The sequence below is a fragment of the Myodes glareolus genome, chromosome 1 (genome assembly GCF_982192425.1).
Source record: "Myodes glareolus chromosome 1, mMyoGla1.1, whole genome shotgun sequence".
Lineage (NCBI taxonomy): Eukaryota > Metazoa > Chordata > Mammalia > Rodentia > Cricetidae > Myodes > Myodes glareolus.
Window position 1 is genome coordinate 27,433,043 of NC_142026.1, and position 23,027 is coordinate 27,456,069.

A 23,027-nucleotide genomic window follows, 5' to 3' on the forward strand; every position below is an offset into this window, starting at 1 on the left:
TTTATCTCAAGATTGCAAAAATCCTTTTGTTAATACCTAATGCTTGCTTCTTCCTATAAAATAGGGGGGACGAGGGTGATTGTTCTCAACCCCTGAACAAAATCGCCTTCAGCCAGGGACAAGATCAAAAAAGGATTACAGTCAGTCCCAGGTCCACTCTACTCCCTAGATACAGGGGTAACTGAAAACAGTTTGAGTTTGAGGAGAGTTTTGTTTTTGCTGTCGCTTTGGGTTTCTTTTTTCCCATCATTGCATAAAGAAGGCACTACTAGAAACTGGCCCTGCTTAGTACATACGTGCACCTTTGTAATCCACTGGTTCCCCTTTCTCTTCCTCCCTGCCACCAGATTTCAGAAAAGAAGGAAGGGAGAGTATCTCACAGCAACAAATTTGAGAGTAGAGAAGTATTTTGCTTTCTCTTTCCCCAATTTTGCGTCCCCATCAGGGCGGAGCCCTTCCAGGAGAGTTTAAGTTCTCAGGTTGACTTCAGCCCTCAGCTGTGGGCCACAACACACAGTCTGGAAGCCTGTGAGGATATCAATGGATCAGAGCTCACCCTCCGAGGCCCCTGGCCCAAGTTGGGAGATGGAAGGTAGTAGCTTCATCAACAGGTGGGTCGTTCTCCCTCTGTAGTTTTGTCCTCTGACAACATCGATGATTTCATGTCTTCATTAAGCTTCAATCAGTCCACACTCCTGGACATGAAGAAGTTCTGCACTGTAGTTAGAGAGAAGAGAGAAGACAGACAGGGAGAGAGAGAGAGAGAGAGAGAGAGAGAGAGAGAGAGAGAGAGAGAGTCAAATAGTGACAAAGATAGATAGAGACACAGAGAGATACAGAAAGAGAACACCTGGAGTTTTTAAAACTGAATAAGTTATCCACTGGCAAGGCCAGATTGATATAATGCGCACAGTCATCACATTCTTGCTTGCAACACTGTCAGCTGTCAGGAGACTCTGGTCACAGCTGTCAGGCACTCCTGGTGACCTCTGTGACATGATTCTGTTGTTATCTCATAAAATCTGGGTGTTCTCAGTCCCTCTGCCTCTCTCTTCTTTATCTAAGTCACCTCAGGGAAGAAATTCAAACAGCAGAGTCTCAGGGTCAGCAGCTGGCTCCCCTCTGTCCTGGTCTCCTACCTGTCTGGCAGGATTTGTCACCTAGGAAGCTGTCCCCAGACTCACTCCTGGTCTGAGCTCTCACTGTCAGATTTTGATCCAAGAAAGAAAAAAAAAAAAAGGCAAGAAAGGCCCTGGCCAGCAGCAGCTAGGACAAGCTGCACTTTTTTTTTTTTCACTTCAGCACCCTGTCCTAGGGAGGTGACTCCTCTGACAAGGACATGGCCGACCTCTGTCTGCTCCACAGTGGTGATCAGATGTGCTCCTCAGAGACAGGGCCAGTCAGGGTGTTTGCTCCTGCACAGGAAGTGATAAATTTCCAGTACTGCCGTTGAACCTAGGACCTGGACTGTGCTTGAATACATATATAAATGTCTTTAGCTGTGATATCCAGAAGATCTGACAGATTTTCCCAGGGGATATGAATTTGGGGAGATTGACGCACCTTGATGTGGCAACAGGGGACAACTGATCCCCTAGTGTCCTATTGTCCAGTCTGGGCAGGGTCTTGGCACTGGTTTGAAGTACAAAGCAGCTCCTTCTGTGTGGCAGGCTTTGCCACATTCAATGGAACCTTCCAGGGGCAAGTGCTTTCCCTTTCCTTGAGGAGATAGAGGATGCTGCTAGGAGCTGGGATGTCTCTATCATGAGAAGCTATTTTATTAAATGGCCATATTCTCAAATCCCTAAATCATTTGAAGATCAGGGCATAGTTATCTGTTAGGTATATCTGAATTAGGCAAATGTTGTTTAAGTAATGAGGTAAATTTCGATGTATGGTTTTAAATTACTTACAGCTATCCAGTGTTGGAAAAAGCAAGAAGATTAGGCCTTGTTATACCCAGATCATGGAGTCTCCTCAAAACCAACAAGGAAACCAATCCCATATGTAAAAGCAAAGGACTTTTATTCAAGTTTGAACTTGGACTCTCTGTGTCCAACTCATTGGCACAATCAAAGAGCCTTGAGCTCAGTTGGAGTGGGGTTTCTTATCATAGCAGAGGTTAGGGTGAGGGTCTTTATGGTTCTGGACCCCCAATTGGCTGATCTTTGTCTAGGGGTGTCCTGGTGAAAGGGGATGATCCTATCTACAATGATTGGAATATCAGGTATTTCCTTTGGAATGTTAAATACTTTCCTCTTGAATGGTCCATTCCTGGGTATGCCTGGGTGGTCTCTGCTGATCCTGCTATGACCTAACCCTACATTCCCCCTTTATAAGTACCAATGACAGGACCCAATCATGGGTCCTGCTTTCCCAGGGGTTTAAGAGAATGGTATTAGGACCTAAGAACCATTAGCTAACAGATTTTTCTAGGACAGTGACCATCCTCTGCTACCAGGCCCTGTAGCTCTGATCTTTGAGCACAACCAAATTATAATCCTGAATGTCCTCTTTCGTTCTGTGGTTCTGTGTAAAGAACCAAAGTGTCTTATCTTATTGTAGAACTACTGTAGTTAATACGTTCATTAACTGCTACCGTTTATCCTTGTAACTGACTCTCTTTGGGACTCCAGTCCTGCCATACATTTAAGGTCCACCTCTTCTTCCCAATGCTGGGATTCAAGGCATTTACCACCACCACAGCCCAACTGGGAACTTTCACTTCTACAATGATTTAAACACGTTCTTCTAATGCCCATGGCACTTATGTCAGGTTTTTCTCAGTAATGAGAGGAAACACAGGTTGCTTGAATCTGCCCTCAGTACAGACCTGTGGGCCATCGATTGTCTGAAGCCCCTTTTCACTGTTTACGGCTTTAGTTCCGGAAAAAAACCCGTGAGTTCTTTTTTCTCCATAAGATTTCTCACTTATATGTTTATTGTAACCTGTTTTTATTTTTGTTGTTGTTTCATTTTTTTTATTGATCCCATTTAAACATTCCTGACTTATAAGCAGATGGAAACTCTTATCCATTTGGAAACTCCCCCAGTCATTATGTCTCCATATATTACTTTCTTATATTTTTGTTTGAGTCTAGCCTTTAATGACTGAGTCATTTCTCTAGTCCTATGTATATTATGTTCTTATTCCTTCTATTTCTATGTCTTTCCTTCCTTCTTCCTACATTCCAATGTCTTATAGAGTATTAGGTTTCTTTTCTTCTGAAAAAAAATTCTCACTTATATTTTATGTATATGAGTATTTTTAACCTACATGTATGTAAATGTATCACATGTGTGCTTGGTGTTCACAGATGGCACAAGAGGGTGTCAGATCTCTTGAAACTTTATAGATGGCTTAAGCAACCATATGGGTGCTGGGGATTGAACTCACATTCTCTGAGAGAGCAGTAACCACTCTTACCCACTGAGGTATAACTCCATCCTAGAGAGGAACAGGTTCCATTCTGACATTTTAATACAAACATATCAGTGTTCATCTCTCTAGGACTGAATGGACGAGGCAGGTTCCATGTCCAGACCGTCTCTGATATTCTTTCCTGAATTATTTTTATTTATATTTTTTGTTATACATTAGTTGAAGTTTTTATTGCTCTGTCTTCTGGATTGCCCCTTCACCAATAGTGTGTTGTTCAGTTTTTCCAGTCTTCTCTTAAAACCTTTGATCAAGTTCAAGAAATCAGGGAGCTCAAGAGATGGCTTAGCAGTTAAGACCAATGACTGCTTTTCCATAGGCTTGGATTCAATTTCCAGCACCAATACAGTTGCTCACAATTGTCTGTAACTCCAGTTCTAAAAGGTTTGGCACCCTCTTCTGACCTCCAAGAGCACCAAAATGTGATGCCTAGACATACATGCAGACAAAACACCCATGCACATAAATACACACAAAATAGAAACAATAATTTAGAAACCTGACATAGAACTCAGAGTGCCAGGCTCAGCAACAGACGCCTATGTCCATCAGCCCTTATTTTTTTTTTATGAATATCAGAAATCTTGTGTCAAGTACGTGGGTCCTCCAGGTGTTAGTCTTAGAGAGTCCTCTTTTCTTCTGCAAGGCAAGGACAATAATAGCGCCCATCACCTTAGCCATCCACTGTAGGCAGAGGCCGCTTGTTTATTCCTGCTGCTCAGACTCAAAATAATCACTCAGAAACTTATGATACTGTTTGGCCGATATGTTTAAGCATATTGCTAGCTAGCTCTTACATCGAGAATTAACCCATCTCCATTATTTTATGTTTTACTATGAGTCTCATGGCCTACCAGCAAGATTCCAGCTGGCAGTTCACATCTTTCCCCTCTGGAAGCTACATGGCATCTCTGGCAGCGGCAACATGGCAACTTGCAACTCTGCCTTCTTTCTCCCAGCATTCAGTTCAGCCTTCCCCTCCTAGCTCTATTCTGCCCTATCACCGGCCAAAACACCTTCTTTATTCATTAAGCAATAAAAGCAACACATGTACAGAAGGACTTCTCACACCAAACCAGGAGCTGATTTGAGTTAAGACTTGCATGGTTCAAGAAGATCTGCTGAAGCTCTGATCTGCTCTGATCTTAGGTGGGGACATTCAGGAACTTTAATGATGACATGAAAGTCAACTCTTCTCTGAACCTCAAAGGTTCTGTGTTCTGTCCTCACTCTCCTGCTTTAGTCAGATTTCAGATTACAGTTCTTGACAAGAAAAACATTCCAGTTGACTCTCTAACTTTGAATTCCATGTCCTAAAACCCTAAAACATCCTGTTGGCTTGTCTGTTTTCCAGCTGCAGGCCTCTGTTTGTGCCGAGTCTAGATTTTCAGCCCTTAGATGCATCTGGAATGGACAAATATGCCAAGTGAATAAAAAAATTACAGATGTGGAGTCAGCCTGACACTTCCTTCACAGCTGTCAAATATTGAGCCATTTTTTGGGGTTCCTTGTAGTTATCTGTAAATCTTTTTTTTTCTTTTTTCTTTTGCGTGAACATTCCATAGGTCATTCACCTTTTCTTTTCTTTCTAGAGGTTTTTGATATTTGTGTCTAGTGTATTTCTAAAAATTTTGTTTTTCTATTTTTAATTGAGGGGAGAAGAGAGAATCAGAGATAGATAGATAGATAGATAGATAGATAGATAGATAGATAGATAGATAGATAGATAGATAGAGAGTCTATGTCTGTATGAGTATATACATGTGAATGTGGGTACTTGACAGGTCAAAAGAAAACTCCAAATCCCCTGGATCTGAATTTATAGGCAATCATGCATTGCCCTATGTGGGTGCTGAGAATGGAGGCCAGATCCTCTTCTGTAAGAGTTGAGTGCTTTTTTTTCAGTCTTCTCTCATTCAATAACACATCCTGACCACAGTCTACTCATCCCAGTCCCTCCCCTCCCTTCCAGATCCACTGCCTCTTCATTTTCCTTTAGAAAGAGCAGGTCTCCCAGTGACATCAACTGAACATGGCATAACAAGATGCAATAAGACTAGGCACAAACCCTCATATCAAGGGTGGGCAAGGCAACCCAGTAGGGGTAATAAGGTCCCATGAACAGGCAAAAGAGTCAGAGATACCCCTACTCTCACGATTGAGAGTCCCACAGAAGCCCCAGTATTGCTGCTGAGGAAGAAGCAGCTTCAAGGCTGCACAGAGTGCTCAACCAGAAAGTCCACAGTATAACAAAACTTTCTGAGTGCTTTTAAGAAAGGAAAAAACTCACACACATTTCCTTGATGATTTCTCTCTTTATACTCTCATGCTAAATATCTATCTCTTTGTTCTTAGTAACTATACAAACCCAAAAGACTCTTTCATGCAATAGAAATTACATGTGAAGGTCGCATCCTGTTTCTGAAGTAAATGATAAAAAACAGAGTCATCCCAACAACTCACATGTAATCAATATCAACACCTTAATTGGTGAACTGTCATTTGGAGCTGCGAGGAAAGAACCAGTCATTTTGTTGTCAATTTAGAGAGGTAGTCCCATAAAGGATTTTAAAGGAGTTATAAAATTAAACTATTGAGGAATGTGAAAAAATAAGGAAATGCATACTACATCTTATACTTCTAAGTGCAATAGACATTTTAAACTAATTTTTTTGTTGTCAATCCTTGTATTGTAAATGCTTTGGTATTGACTCAGGTTTACCTTAAATTTCTTAATATGAGCTCACTTTGCACTCTCCAAGGCAAAGAGACACCAAACACATTTTAAATCTCAAAATATATTTTTCTGTCCTGCATATAACTTTAGGTCATAGAAAAGGAGACTTGCCAGTCTTTCTCATGGCGATGAAGTGTGATTATTCTCTGTATCCCTGGCCAGTTGGAAAATCTTCCCCTTTGGTGTATCTGAATGAAAGCCTGAAAGCTGTTTTTGTTTATAGACCTCAGTTAATTGCTCCCTGTCACCCATACAATTTCAGGACCCAATATGAAAAACAGTAAGTTGCCTGAACCTTGATTTTTCAGGTTGCATACCTGTATCATAACACTGAGGTAAGGAATTTGGTCAGAGAGTTAATCACTGATTTATCAGTCAGACCTAGCAAGAGGGATTGGCATAGAAATTAGGTTGCTTTGCATTTTTAACCTTGGTCCAACAAATCAGACAGCTGGCTATTATGTCCTTGTAAACTAGATTGCTTTTCCTGGGAACAGTTTTTCTTAAAAAATAAAATAAAAAAAAAACAACAAGGCACCTGGTCTAATATAAAGCTACTTTGAAGCTTTACATCAACTAATTGTGTACAGCTATTTTGTCAGCTGGCTAAATTCAAATATTTCCTTTGTCATCCTGAGCTGTGACATAAAACAGCTCTCAGGGACTTTATAATCCCTGATTTGTATAGTATTTCTTTGTATTCACTTTTATTCATCAAAATTCTCTGTAAGGTAATATTATTGATATCAAATTGACAGTACAGAGGAATCACTTTCTAGACAACCCACAGATTGAGATCCCCAAGAGCTCATGATGCACTCATGAGAAAGACATTACAATACAGGCAGTGGGGGCATTCCCCATACACTCTGGGGAAAATTTGCAATAGCACATGTACAGTATAGATAGCACCAAATGGTATTCCAGAGCCTGTGGCCTTATGACCATGTCTGAACAAGGTTTTCCATCAGAGAGGTTTCCTTCTGGTGGGCTGATACTTTGAATATTAATTGCCGTCTGCTGTTCTTGTGTCATGGCTCTTGTCACCCCCAGACAAACAACCACAGCATGTATGCAGAAGACCTAGTATAGAACCAATCAGGCTGCAGGATGATCGACCCTATGAGTCCTGATTCGTTGATTCTGTGGGCTGTGTTCTCCTAGTGTCTTTGACCCCTGTGGCTCCTACAATCATTCCTCCCCTGCTTCCAAGGGTCTTCTTTAACACTGAGTCATCTTCCAGCCCAGTGTTTTCTATACACTTGCCCTGAACAAATTCACACTGTGTGTCTCCAGGAGACAACTGGCAATGTGTCTGCAGTCCTGGTATCCAGCCCTGCACAGCATCCAAGTTCTTGCGTTCCATAATGGAACTGTCTCTCCTCAGCCTTGGTATGCCCCCTGCTCAGCTCCTCCCCCAACACCAGCAAAGGCCCCAGGTAAAGAGGAATCAATACCTGCTCCATGGCCTCCACTGTGAACTTTCCCTGTTTCTTCTACAAGGTCTCCCTAGTCTGAGCTTCTCTAGTCCAGTAGTGCTGTGAAGAGTGGTATTAACTTTATAAATGATTTCATTATCTAGCCAATCCAGAGAGGACATTTTATCTGTCTTGAGCCCCTTCCTTTCCTGATTCATATAGTGCAGAGCCAAGGTGACTTTGTAACTGGCTTCCATGTTCTTATTTCTATCTGGTCTTTGCCCTCCAGGTGCCAGCCTTGCATACTGGCTGACACCTTCTCAGCCAGTCTTCAGAAATTCAGTAACTTTGTAGACTAAAAACAAATCTGTATTTCACTTGCAAATTGGAGTGATTGATTTGCATTATTTCAAAATAATTACTCAATTTTTAAAAATTAAATTTTCATTGTCTTTCCACATTGAGTTTGTTGTTGTTGTTTGTTTGTTTGCTTGATTGTTTATTTGTTTGAGGCAAGTTCTTCCTCTGTGTAGACCTGATTGTCCTGAAACTTACTCTGTAAACAAGGCTGGCAAAAATATCAGAGATCCGCGTGCCTCTACCTTCCCAGTGTTAGGATTAAAGGTGTGAGCCATCACTGCCCACCTTACTCTCAGCTTTTGACAGGATTTTTATTCTTTTTGAAAAGTATTATTAATATTATTACTGCAACTTTTACTATACTTTGTATGCATGATTGATGTTTCTCTGTGTGTGTGTCTGTGCATACATGATATGTGAGTGGGCAGGATGTATGTGTACGTATGTGTGCATGATGCATTGTGTGTGTGGTATATGTATGCATGTTGTGTGTGTGCTACAACACACATGTGGAGGTAAGAAGGCAACTTTGTGGAGCCTCAGATGCCTAATGATCCTTTACCACCTAAGAGAACTCTCTGACATGCTTTTCCCAATGTTTGTAAAATTATGCTTATTTACTTTGGAGGTATAAAGATTTAGATAAAATTATAAAAACAAAACAGAAAATACTTTTTCCACCCTCTAGAAATCATTTACACAAATGAACATCTTGTAACATTCTAGGAACACAGAACATGATGTAAATTGTCTGAATTTAAGGATGGTGGCTCCTGCCTGGAGATTAACAGGAGGATTCCTATCAGGATTCCATCCTGGCCTACAGAGTAAATACCAGGCCAGCACAGGCTACATAATAAGTCAATGTAGGAGAAAGTTTCCTGTGCAAAATGCGTGTTCCCAAATAACGAACAGCTGCTTCCCAAACAACTGACTCAGGGACTTAATATGAATTGTAAATACTCAGTCAATAGCTCAGCCTTATTTCTACCTAACTCTTACATTTAAATTAAGCCATATTTCTTATCTATGCTTTGCCACATAAGTCATAGCTTGTTATCTCATTTTCCATATTTCCTGTTTCCTCAGAGACTGGCTAGCATCTCCTCTGACTCCGCCCATCTTCTTCCCATCATTCTCCTACTTTGGCTGTCTCACCTATTATTCCTGCATGGCTACCAGTCAATCAGTTTTTTATTAAACCAATTTGAGTGACAAATCCTCATAGTGTACAAAATGATAATTTCACAGCATTTCTACCTTTTTTCTAATGAAAAATGCTTTCCATTTAGTGTAGTAATATTATATATAACAAAAGTACTAATTAAGTAAAAATTGATGTTAGAATATCCAGTCTATTTGCATTTGTCAAATCTAGAGAAAATACTGGATTAACTATTTTATCTTGGTGAGACTAAAGTTATATATATATAACTTTATATATATATATATATATATATATATATATATATTTGAGTGTGTGTGTATACATACACATATAATTTATCATTTTATCATAACTAAGAAAAACCATAATTATACCTCCCTAGCCTTCCACTCTATCAAAGACCCCAGAATGATGAAATAACACCTAATGACAGAGATATCAGGCTGCCTGAACAGTCACCCAGAGTTTCTTTATAACACTGAAGCATACAATTCTGGCCTACAGGCCTAGCATACCTGCCAGACTTCCTTGTGAAGCACGGAATTCTGAAGAACTGTCCTTCCTGGTCTTGGCAAAGTATGGTGGTTGCAATTCTTGTGGACTGTTGGTGCAATTTGGAAAGTACTGTCATGCAAGGGAAGTTTCTTTGCCTATCTTGCTAGCTTTTGTCATAAAAAAAAACATCAAACTCCATAATAATCTCTTAAGTAGATTAGTGTTGCTAGGAGTAGACATGTCTAACTGCCTTGAAAAGTCTTAAGTTATTAAATATATTAAATGTCATATTCTGTAAATCTTTAAAGTGTTTGAACACCATCAATCTCAATATGTCTATTTATGACCATCCAAAAATATAAAACATGACTATAAATTTGAATATATTAGATGACTATTATTCTATATTTTTTATTGATCTTTATTGAGCTCTATATTTATCTCTGCTCCCCTTTCTGTCTCTCCCCTTCCCCCTTCAACCATTCCCCAAGGTCCCCATGCTCCCAATTTACTCAGGAGATCTTGCGTTTTTATACTTCCCATGTAGATTAGATCTATGTAAGTCTCTCTTAGTGTCCTCATTGTTGTCTAAGTTCTCTGGGATTTCGGTTTGTGTGCTGGTTTTCTTTGCTTTATGTTTAAAAACCACCTATGAGTACATGTGATAATTGTCTTTCTGTGTCTGGGTTACCTTACTCAAAATAATGTTTTCTAGATCCATCCATTTTCCTGCAAAATTCAAGATGTCATTATTTTTTTTCTGCTGTGTAGTACTCCATTGTGTAAATGTACCACATTTTCCTTATCCATTCTTTGGTCGAGGGGCATTTAGGTTGTTTCCAGGTTCTGGCTGTGACAAACAAAGCTGCTATGAACATAGTTGAGCACATATCCTTGTGACACAATTGAGCATCCTTTGGATATATACCCAAAAGTGGTATTACTGGGTCTTGAGGAAGGTTGTTTCCCAATTTTCTGAGAAATTGCCACACTAACATCCAAAGGGGTTGTACCAGCTTGCATTCCCACCAGCAATGCAGAAGTGTTTCCTTCTTCCCACAACCTCTTCAGCATAAGTTATCATCAGTTCTTACAGGTGTAGAGTTTGAAGTCAGAGATTGTGATGCCTCCAGAAGTTCTTTTATTGTATAGAATTGTTTTGCCTATCCTAGGTTTTTTTGCTTTTACATACAAAGTTGAGTATGTTCCTTTCAAGGTCTGTGAAGAATTTTGCTGGGATTTTGATGGCATTGCATTGAATCTGTAGATTGCTTTTGGTAAGATTGGCATGTTTACTGTGAATTCTGCCTACCCAAGAGCATGAGAGATCTTTTTACTTTCTGGTGTTTTCTTCAATTTTTTTCTTCAAAGATTTAAAGTTCTTGTCATACAAGTCTTCCACTTGTTTGGTTAGTGTTACTCTGAGATATTTTATGTTATTTGTAACTATTGTGAAGGGTGTTGTTTCTCTGATTTCTTCCCCAGCCTTTTTATCATCTATGTACAGGAGGGCTACTGAGGTTTTTTTTTTTTTTGAGTTAATCTTGTATCCTGCTACATTACTGAAGTGTTTACGAGTCATAGAAGTTCCTTGGCAGAATTTTTGGGATCACTTATGTAAACTATCATATCATCAGCAGTGAGAGTTTGACTTCTTTTCCCATTAGTTTCCCATTGATCTCCTTTTGGTGTCTTATTGCTCTAGCTAGGATCTCAAGAATTTTATTGAGAGCATGGACAACCTTGTCTTGTTTCTGATTTCAGTGGAATCACTGGGAGTTTCCATTTAGTTTAATTTTGGCTGTTGGTTTGTTGTATATTGCCTTTATTATGTTTAGGTATGTTCCTTGTATCCCTGCTCTCTCCAAGACCTTTATCATGAAGGGATATTGTATTTTGTCAAAAGCTTTTTTGGCATCTAATGAGATGATCATGACTTTTTATTTTTCAGTTTGTTTATATGGTAGATTATGTTGACAGATTTTTGTATGTTGAACCATCCCTGCATTTCTGGGATGAAGCTGAGTTGATCATGGTGGATGATGGTTCTGATGTGTTCTTAGATTCTATTTGCCAGTATTTTTATTTAGTATTTTTGCATCAATGTTCATGAGTGAGATTGGTCTGTAATTCTTTTTCTGTGGTTTGGGTATCAGGGTAATTGTAGCCTCATAAAAGAATTTGGCATTGTTCCTTCTGTTTCTACTGTGTGGAATAATTTGAGGAGTGTTGGTATTAGTTCTTCTTTGAAAGTCTTGTAGAATTCTGAGCTAAAACCATCTGGTCCTGGGGTTTTTTTGGGGGGGGGGGGGGGTTGGGAGACTTTTGATGACTATTTCTATTTCTTCACAGTTATAGGTCTGTTTAATTTGGTCTTGATTTAATTTTGGTAAGTTATATTTATCCAGGAAGATATCCATTTCCTTTAAGCTTTCCAATTTTTTGGAGTACAGGTTTTTGAACTACGACCTGATGATCCTCTGTATTTCCTCCATGTCTGTTATTATATCCCCCTTTTCATTTCTGATTTTGTTAATTTGAATATTCTCTCTGCCTTTTGTTTAATTTGGATAAAGGTTTGTCTATTTTGTTGATTTTCTTGAAGAGCCAACTCTTTGTCTCATTGATTCTTTGTATTGTTTTCTTTGTTTCTATTTTGTTGATTTCAGCTCTCAGTTTGATTATTTCCTGCCATCTAGTTCTCTTAGGTGAGTTTGCTTCTTTTTGTTCTAAAGTTTTCAAAAGTTCTGTTAATACATTAGTGTGGGATTTTTCCAGCTTTTTTATGTAAGCATTTACTGCGATGAACTTTCCTCTTAACACTGCTTTTACTGTGTCCCATAAATTTGGGTATGTTGTGTGTCAATTTCTTTGAATTTTGGAAGTCTTTAATTTCTCCCTTTATTTCTCCTTGACCCATTGGTGATTCAGGTGAGCATTCTTTAATTTCCATGTATTTGTGTGTTTTCTTTAATTAGTATTGTTTTTGACTTCTAATTTTAAACCATGGTGATCTGATAAGGTACATTGAGTTATTTCAATTCTTTTGTATTTGTTGAGGTTTATTTTGTTACCAAGTATGTGGTCAATTTTTGAGAAGGTTACATGAGGTGCTGAGAAGGTATATTATGTTTGGATGGAATGTTCTATAGATGTCTGTTAAGTCCATTTGTGTCATAACATGTTAGTTCTCTTATTTCTCTGTTCATTTTTTGTTTGCCTGGCCTGTTTAGTGGTGAGAAGGGGTGTTGAAGTCTCCCACTGTTAGTGTGTGGTGTTTAATGTATGATTTAAACTTTAGAGTGTTTCTTTTACATATCAGGGTGCCCTTGTATTTGGGACATAGATGTTCAGTATTGAAATTTCTTCTTGATAGATTTTTTTCCTATGACTAATATGAAATTACCTTCTTTGTCTGTTTTGATTGATTTTAGCTTGAAGTCTATTTTGTTAGATATTGGGGTAGCTATCCCTGCTTGTTTCTTAGGTCCATTTGATTGGTATAATTTTTCAACCCTTTACTCTGAGACAATGACTGTCTTTGAGTCTGAGATGTGTTTCTTGTATGCAGAAGAAGGATGGATTCTGTTTTTATATTCAGTCTGTTAGCCTATGCCTTTTTATAGGTGAGTTGAGTCCATTTACACTAAAGGATATTAATGACCAGTGATTGCTATCTCCTGTTAATTTAGTTTTCATTGTTGGTGATGTTAATTTGTACATTTTTCCCTTCTTTGGGATTTGCTGCTATGAGACCATCAATTTTCTGTGTTTTTGTTGGTGTAGCCAACTTCCTTGGGTTGGAGTTTTACTTCTAGTATTTTGTGTATGGCTGGGTTTGTGGCTAGGTATTGGTTAAATCTAGTTTTGTCATGGAATATCTTGCTTTGTCCTTCTATAGTATTTGAAAGTTTTGCTTGGTATAGTAGTCTGGCCTGGCATGGTCTCTTAATGTCTGCATAACACTTGACTACAACCTTCTGGCTTTCATTGTCTCCAATGATAAGTAAGGTGTAATTAGGATAGGTCTACCTTTATATGTTACTTGGCCTTTTTCCTTTGCACCTCTTAATATTCTTTCTTTACTCTGTATATTTAGTTTTTTATTATTATGTGGCGAGAGAACTTTTTTAATGTAGTCCATATGGAGTTCTGTATGCTTCTTGTATCTTCATAGGCATATCATTCTTTATGTTGGAAACATTTTCTTTTATGACTTTGTAAAATATATTTTCTGTGCTTTTGAGTTGAACTTCTCCTTCTTCTATACCTATTATTCTTAGATTAGGCCTTTTCATAGTATACCATATTTCCTGGATATTTTGGGTTAAGCTTTTGTTAGATTTAATGTTTTCTTTAACTGATGACTCTATTTCCTCTATTATATCTTCAGCGCTTGAGATTCTCTCTCCCATCTCTTGTATTCTGCTGTTCATGCTTGCATTTGTGGCTCCTGGTCATTTTCTCTTGATCTCTGTTTCTAAAATCCTCTTGGTTTGTGTTTTCTTTATTGTCTCTCTTTCAGTTTTTAAGTCTTGAATAGTTTCTTTCATATGTTTGATTTCTTTTTCTTGGTTTTCTTTAAGGGATATGCTGATGTTTTTCCATATTTTGTTTTTTATCTTCCGTTTCTTTAAGGGAATTTTTCATTTCCTCTTTAAGAGTTTCAAAGATTCTTTTGTAGTTAATTTTTAGGTCATTTTCTTCTGCTGCAAGTATATTTGGCTGTTAGGTCTTGTCGTTGTAGGGTCTTTATGTTTTACTGGTGTTATGTTGCTCTTTGTGGTGTTGCATGTGTTCTTACATTTTCTACTCATTTTTTTCCTTTAGTATGTGTGGTTGGGGCTGTCTGAGATTCTGTTGAATAATCTTCTAGGTACCAATGTATCCAAAGCTCAGATGGTTGCTCCTCATGGTACAGTCAGGGAGACAGTTCTAGTTACCTCATTGGTTACTCAGTGTTCCTGGAGATAGCTCAGCACTCCTGTGCTTTGCTATGCTCCATTGGAGTTTGCTATCTCAGGTCTACCTTGGCCTAGGTATCTGGCTTTGACCTGTTTCTGTAAATCCTGGTCTGGATCCCCTCCTGCAGAAGTACCTGGCCTGCAGTTGGTCTTGCAAAAATTTCTGGCTCTGGTCTACTGCCTCAAAGTTCCCAGGTATGCCCAGAACCTCAGAGGATCTGACTCAGACTTACACCCTCAGAGGTCCCAGACTCATGCTCACACCCACAGAAGTTCCAGGTCTCTGCCTATTCCCTTTGATGTCCCAGTCCAATGCCCAGACCCACAGAGGTCCTGGCTCAGTCCTACTCCTTCTGAGGTCCCAGACTCATGCCTGGCCCTGCAGAGATCTCTGGTTCCTGCCTACTCCCTTTGAGTTCCCAGATTCATGCCCAGACTGGCAAAGATCCTGGTCAGTCCTAGTTTTTGGGAGACCCTAGACTCATGCCCAGACCCACAGGGGTTCTGGCTTAGGTCTACTCCCTTGAAGGTCACAGATTCATGTCTGGACCTTCAGTAGTCTCTGGCTCTGGCTCACTTACTAAGCAGTTACTCCCCTGTACCTCTCTCTATATTTTTTTAATTATACATTATATTTTCAATTGGGTTACATAAGTATAATAACTTAAATAAGAGAGGGAACATACATAGAGTTTAACAAAATGAATTTTAAATTTGTATCAATATACAAACATCCATACAAATGTAAAACATTTAAGATTAGTAGTTGGGTTTTTGGTTTAAAAGTAGATTCAATAATCTATGCTTTTATTCTATCTTTTCTATATTCCCCTTTTCTTATCAGAGAGAGATCCTTGAATCTAATCCCTTTTGTACAGCTTTTGCTTGATCATTACCAACAACAATTTGTAACCAAGCCCCTTAAATGATAATAAGTACCCACAATCCATTTTGTCGGAAATGTGGGCATAGTTTTTAGACTATTTCCTACTAATTGGGGGTACTGGTAATCTTTGGGGAATACTGAGAAAATTTAGGATAATTGTTAAGTCTTGGCTCCAGCATCCTGTGAGGCTGAATAATCTCAGTCAGTAGCCTGGAGGCTTTTCTGGATGCTGGATCATTTGGGTCCTCATTTTTTTTGGTGTCTGGTTCCCTTACTCTATAAATACATAATTTTTTTTTCTTTTCTTTTTTCTTTTTTTAATAGATTTTTATTGAGCCCTGCATTTTTCTCTGTTCTCTGTCCTACCTTTCCCCTTCCCTTCAACACTCTCCCATGGTTCCCGTGCTCCCAATTTACTCAGGAAATCTTGCCTTTTTCTACTTCCCATGTAGATTAGATCAATATTTATCTCTCTTAGGGTCTTCATTGTTGTCTAGGTTCTCTGGAATTGTGATTTGTAGGCTGGTTTTCTTTGCTTTATGTTTAAAAAACACTTATGCGTGAGTATATATGATAATTGTCTTTCTGGGTCCAGGTTACCTACTCAAAATAATGTTTACTAGCTCTATCCATTTGCCTGCAATTTTAAGATATCATTATTTTTTCTGCCATGTAGTACTCCATTGTGTAAATGTACCACATTTTCCTTATCCATTCCTCAGTCAAGAGAATTTATGTTGTTTCCAGGTTCTGGCTATGGCAAACAATGCTGCTATGAACATAGTTGAGCACAAGTCATTGTGGCACGATAGAGCATCCTTTAGATATATACCCAAAAGCAGTATTACTGGGTCTTGAGGAAGATTGTTTTTTAATTTTCTGAGAAATCACCATACTGATATCCAAAGGGCTGTACCAGTCTGCATTCCCACCAGCAAGGCAGGAGTGTTCCCTTTACCCCACAACCTCTCCAGCATAAGCCATCAGTGTTTTTGATCTTGGATCTCAGAGTTGTTTTTATTTGCATTTCTCTGATGAGTAAGGATGTTGAACATTTCCTTAACTGTCCTTCAGCCATTTTAGATTCCTTTGTTGAGAACTCTCTGTTCATGTCTGTACTCCATTTTTTTATTGAATTATTTGTTCTTTTGATGACCAATTTCTTGAGTTCTTTGTATATTTTGGAGATCAGACTTCTGTCTGTTGTAGGGTTAGTGAAGATCTTTTCTTATTCTGTAAGCTGTTGTTTTATCTGGTTGGCTGTGTCCTTTGCTTTACAGAAGCAAAAATATATAAACTTTTAAAGGTAACATACAAGTATAGACTGTGCATTGCCTATAAGTCAGTTAAAGATGATATTATATGTTTGAGCAGGTAAAATATATATCACATGTCTTGTTGTACTTTCAGGTTTGTTTTTTGTTTTTATTTTTTTGTAAGCAGGATTTTCAGCGGGTGTTCCTCAATCAAATCTAATTTTCTTTAACCTGGAATGAATCCACAGTCTCTCATTTCCTGCCCTAATAAAAGCATAACCTCCTCCCCAAAGTAGCACATCTTTTGACTTAAATTTGGAAGTCAAAATATTTTTAAAATATGTAAGTTGGTAGAATTTAGCAGTTTGAATTCTCCCGAGTCTCATAGCAGTAATAAAAAAGTTCAAAGGCAACCCATTAACATACAGGATCCAGACTCTCTTTCTATTTTCTGTCGTTATAGGCTTGTTATTTTTTTATTGCTCTATTGCTTTTAAAAGAAGTTTCTGTACCCTTTTCTTTCCTCTCCAAATTCTATGCATATTTTTAAACACACTGTAACACATTTAGAGGGTTTTTTTGTTGTTGTTGTTGTTGTTTTGGGTTTTTTTTGTTTTTTGGGTTTTTTTTTTTTGGTCTAAATCTGATTTTACTGCACGCCTGTAACCTTTTCTGTCTATATGACCTAAACCCTAAAGCCTCCATGTAGTGTGCTAACACTCACAGCTCAAACCAACAGGCAGGGGTTGGGAGAAGCCACTCTGCACTGGGACCCATGTGAGAAACTGCGAGAACCCACTGCTGCTTAGTTCACGGCAGCTGGCAGCTGTCTCTGTCTCTTGGGCAGCTGTTGAATGACACGTCTCTGCATTTCAGCTGGCCAGAGATTATGTGACTAGAAAGCTGCATCTGGTTCCATTTTTGTGCGTTTAGAACCTCTTTTGTTCAAGCCTTTTTAGGTCGTATGAGGATCTATGTACCATGTGGGCACCATTTGATGGCAGAGATTTTTATCCCGCAACTGTACTCAAATAATTACTTAGAGGTTTAATATTAATTATAACTGCTTGGCCAATGTCTCAGGCTTATTACTACCTAACTGTTACATTTAAAGTGACTCATATTTCTTACCTATGCTTTGCCATGTGACTCATGGCTTGTTAGTTCATTTTCTATATATCCTGATACCTCTGTGGTTCACTGGCATCTCTTGTAACTCCACCTTTCCTCTTCCCATAAATCTCTTAGGTTGATTGTCCCCCTCCCCTATAATTCCTGCCTGGTTACAAGACACTTAACATTTTATTAAATCAATCTAAGTGACAAATCTTGACAGCGTATAAAAGAATTATTTCACAAGTCAGTAGTTCTCTGTTTCTCTGTCTCTCTGTGTATGTTTCTCTCACATATATACACTTTTCTCTTTAATGAAAAAGGAATTCTTTTCATTTCTTTTCCAGATGTATCATTTTGTATGTTGACTTTTGAACTGTAACTTTACTAAATTTATTAATTGATACTAATCTGTGTCTATAATCTTTGGAATTATATACATATATTCATATATATATGTATATCTATATATCTGTATAGTTACTTTCAAAGTTTTACTTATTTCCATCCTCCCTCCTTTCCTCTTTTTCTTCATTCCTTCCCTCTAGTACAGTATAAAGAGAGAATGCTGAGACTGAACTCTCTCATTGTCCCTGATCTCAAAGGGAAAAGCTCTAAACTTGTTGTTCTTGAGAATGGTACTATGGCTTTCTTCTATGTGATCATTATTATACTAAAGTACAGTTCTTCTAGGCTAAATTTTGAGAGGTCTATTTTTATCATGAAAGCATGCTGAGTTTGTGCAATACCTTTTCTGCATCTGTTGGTGAGACATGACTTACATTTTCCCTTCTATTAATGTGATGCAGCCTATTTACCTATTTGCAAATATTGAAGCATTCTGTTTGCTTCACCAACGTAGGGTGACATGAAATGCCTGACATTTGTGGAAAAGTTGGCTTCCTCTCCATGAATTTTATGACCTCGGCTCAGAGACCAGACTAGTCAGCAGTTTAGGTTCCTTAGCCATGACTACAAAAAGCTGTTCTCCGCAGGTAGGAGTAGGTAGGTTTGGTTACCCATTGTGTGTGGGATCCTTGGTCTGTCAGTACTAGAGGGTATATACTCTAAAGTTAGGCAGGCTTCCAGCTTGGCAGTTGGCCTAGGTGAAGCCATAGGCTAGGCTCTGACCCAGATGGGATGACTTGCTATTTGGCTCCTTGGATGGGTGAAGCCAATGGTATAATCTATTGTGATGCAGAGTCAACAAATTCTCCTGGGTAGTAGGCTGACTCTGTGACCAGACTGGAATGCTGTCTAGGAAGGGCTGGTCTTCACTGCCCCATTCTTTGTTTCTCAGTGGTCTGCTGCTGAGTCATTCAGTGTTCTTCATTGGGCAAAACAGAAGGAGGCCTCCCACAGGCACCTGAGAGTTCTGGGGAGCTGTATGTTCTCATTTGGTTCTGATTAAACCTTAGGTCCAGGGCCATCACCTTGGTAAGGCCTGTTCCAGCCTGAGCAAGGGGCAATGCAGTCAAAGTGAGACTGCTTCTCTTGTCCTTTTGATGTGAGTTTGTGATCCATGGGTAAGGTTCAGCCTCATCCCCCAGTTATTGTGTGTGGGGGATAGTTAGTTGCAGGCTGGTCGTCCTGTGCTGGGGATTAAACTCATAGACATCCTGACATCAGCAAGATGTCTTTTTAACCTAAGTGCTGTCTGTCACCTCCTGACATCCCTGTTAAGACTGAAAACATCCAGTCATATAGTATTTAAGTTAGAGTAATAAACACCAACACCAAACTAACTTGGGGAAGAAAGGGATTTTTGTCTTGCACAACCACATCACAGTCCTTCATCAAAGAAGTCAGGGCAGGAACCTGGAGACAGAAATTGAAGCAGAAACTATGGAGTAACACTGCTTTCAGCTTGATCAGTTTGCTTTCTTATTTATACCAGGACCATCTGTCCAGGTGGCAATGCCCTCAGTGAACTGGGCCCTCCCACATCAATTACCAATCAAGAAAATTCCCCGTAGACTTGCTCACTGGCAATACAGATGTAGGCCTTCCTTTTTTAAATTAAGGTTCCTCTTTTCAAATAACTTTAGCTTTGTCTAGTTGACAAAAAATAAAAAACAAACACAATGTTAAAACCCAAGCAAGTAAGAACACAATATGTGTTTGTTATTCAAAATATCCACTTTTACTTGTACTAGGAGGAAAAAATATTCAGCCTTTATTGATCTGTTCATCTTTTTAAATTTACACTTTCATATTTTGACAGCTTTTTGAGTTGAATTTACTTGCTATAAAATTTACCCATTATAATATAAAATCCAGTGACATTTTACGGAGCCATGCAACCAGGACCACAGTTTAAGTTTGGAAGTTTGGACTAGGAATCCCCAGAAGAACCCCTCACAGCTGTGTACAGTCCGATCTTGGTCCCCTTAGTCCACGCAACCACACATACATCTGTCTCTATAGATTTCATTTCTGAGCATTTTATAGACATGGAATTATACATTATGTTTCCTTCTGTTTCTGGCTTCCTTTACTAAGAAAAAGATTTTTTGAGATTCATTCACTCATAGAATATATTAGCATTTTGTTCCTTTTATTGAGGAATAGTGTTTTATTGTATTAATTGTCCAGTTTTATTTTTCTACCCTCCAACTAATGGCCATTTCAAGTGTCTCTACCTTTTGGCTATCAATAATGCTACCAGAAATATTTGCATATAAATTAGTGAGAATATTCCTTTCGCCTGTATAAGAACACCTAGCAGTGGAATTTTTGAGTCATACTTAACATTATATTTCACTTTATTTTTCATCTGTATATGAATATGCAGTATACACGCATGCATACAAAAACATTCACATGCATGAGGGCTTATGTGTGCAGATGCACATGTATATGTATGCACACATGTATGGAAGTCAGAAGTTGATTCTGGAAGTGACAAGGCAGAGTATCTCTCACTTGAACCCAGAACTTGCCAAATTATTGGACTTGACTCAATGTATTTATTGGGGTTGACTCAAGACCACCCATCTTATGTATGTTAGTCCTTTACAGTCTTTCTTTCCTGTATAAAACCTCATATTTCACAAATATATAGACTGATGAACCTGATTATCATTTCTTCATGGTAATTTCCCCCTCCAGGATGTCCACAGACGACGAGACCACACAGAGGATTCCCTCCGCTCCTATATTCCAGTGCTTCAAACAAAATAAAGTGATGATTTCAAATGCAATAAAAAAGCCATTTCCTTTTCTTGAGATACTCCGTGACAACGATCTCATCACTGAAAAAATGTATGAAGTAAGTGAGATTTGTTATACCCTATCCTGGTAAACAGGCTCCAGATTAAGTTATACCTTGATATCTTGGAGCCAAATTTGGACTTAACTTAAAAGGTAAGATTTTATTTCTCATGTGAATGTACGTTTTTGTGCTTTTGCATGCTCATGCGCGTTTTTGTGCATGTTCACATGCGTACTGGTGTCTACGGAGTCTAGAAAAGAGCTCCAACTTCCCTGGAACGGGAGTTACATGTAGTTGTGAGCCATCTGATGTGGGTGCTGGGAATCCCCCTGGTCCTCTATTACAGTAACATGTCTTCTGAACCACTTAACCAACTCTCCAGCACCCGAACCTAATTTCTGACAAAAAATTATTGACAAAGTTTTCATAGCATTTTGTAGAGATATAAGCTACAATAATACATTCATCAATTATAAGTTAGAATTCTGGACTCAGGATTAAAACCTGCATATTCTGGGAGTGATGTATATCATGTAAATATTTCGAGAAGTCTTCTCTCCATGTATTAAGAGGAGAATAAGCAGAGGCCTCAGGAGATGGTGCTGCTTCTATCTGAGGAGCAGGTGTTCCATGGCCCTTTCTGGATGAGTATTGCTGAAGAAAAGCCAGCGCAGAACAGGGGTTCTCTATAGATGTGCAATGTCTCATGGATTTTAAACCATAGAGTTCATAGAATTCAAACTCAACAAAACTAAAATGATAAACAAGCTAAAAGTTAAAGTTGAATTATTTTATTGAACTGACTTAGTGAAATTTCCATGAGGACATTTTATTTTAATTAATATCTATTTTAAAAACCTAGATCTGAGGATATTACAAACTACAGAGTTTTTTATTCGGACAAATTTTTAAAAACTTTTTATTATTTTATATGTATGAGTGGTTTGTATACATGTATGTCTATGCACCACGGTGTCCCTGGTGCCCATGGAGGTCAGAAGAGAGGGCACCAGATCCTCTGTGACTGGAGTTACAGATGGTTGTGAACATCATCAGGGTGCTGGCAATGGAATCTGGGAACTCTGCAAGAGCAGCAAGTGTGCTTAACCCCTGGGCCTCTCTACAGCCCCTCCTGTTGGGTTTTTTTTTTAACCTTATGAATTTGCCTCCCTCCAGCAGAGTTCACAGTCAGAGGTAATGAACACATGATTTCCTGCAAGAGGGCAGGAGGTTGTGGGTGACAGAACAGCATTGGGCACCTACCCTCTTGGTTAACCTTTAAAAAAAAAGAATGCTTCTGTTTTTATTTTTATGCATACAAGTGTTTTTTTCTGACTCTATGTATGCATAAAACTTGTGGGCCTGGTGCCCATATTGTACAGAAATCAGCACCAGATCCCTAGGAACTGGAGTTAAGGTGTCCTTGCATTGCCGTATGGATGCTGGGAACTGAATGAGGGTTCTCTGCAAGAGCAGAAAGTACTCTCGACCGTGAACCATCTTTCCAGCACCTCCACTCTAAAAATATTATTGCATATATTATTTATTTACTTATAAGTATGTGTGTGTTTCTATTATATGTGCACATGTGTATGAGCCTGCTGCTGTGCACTTGTGGGAGTCAGAGGACAGCCTGTGGCTAGTTGGTACTCCACTTTCACCATCTGAATCCCAGTGACTGAACTCAGACCATCAGGATTGGTGACCAGTGCCTGTAACCCGCTGGACCATCTCACCAGCCCCATTGCTAACCCTTAACCCAAGTTTCATTTTCCTACAAAAAGTGGCCCTTCTTACATGCCATAGAAATGAGGGTGGGAGCTCAAAGTCACTGGTGAGTATTTTGAAAGAGAAAATGTTTACTTGTTTCATGAAGTAGCCATGCAAATATAAAACTTTGCATGAGAAGATATGTCTCTTGGGGATTGAGGCACACTAACTATAATTTTTTTCCTAGAACTTTTTTATGACCTAAAG

At 38.7% G+C, this 23,027-nt stretch overlaps 1 protein-coding gene across 3 annotated transcripts in view; it reads left to right on the plus strand.

Moving 5' to 3' along the window:
* The first annotated feature begins 412 nt into the window (after positions 1–412).
* The window catches only part of LOC146896136 (nuclear autoantigen Sp-100-like), a 49,033-nt gene continuing 26,418 nt past the window's right edge, over positions 413–23,027 (plus strand). For 2 of the 3 annotated variants that reach the window (XM_087905035.1, XM_087905034.1), the window contains exons 1-2: positions 413–611; positions 20,948–21,107. In XM_087905035.1, coding sequence (XP_087761161.1) covers positions 541–611; positions 20,948–21,107 — 231 coding nt within the window. In that variant the 5' untranslated portion in view covers positions 413–540. The remainder of the gene's footprint in view (positions 612–20,947; positions 21,108–23,027) is intronic. The other variant, XM_085697382.2, reaches the window with a different exon arrangement.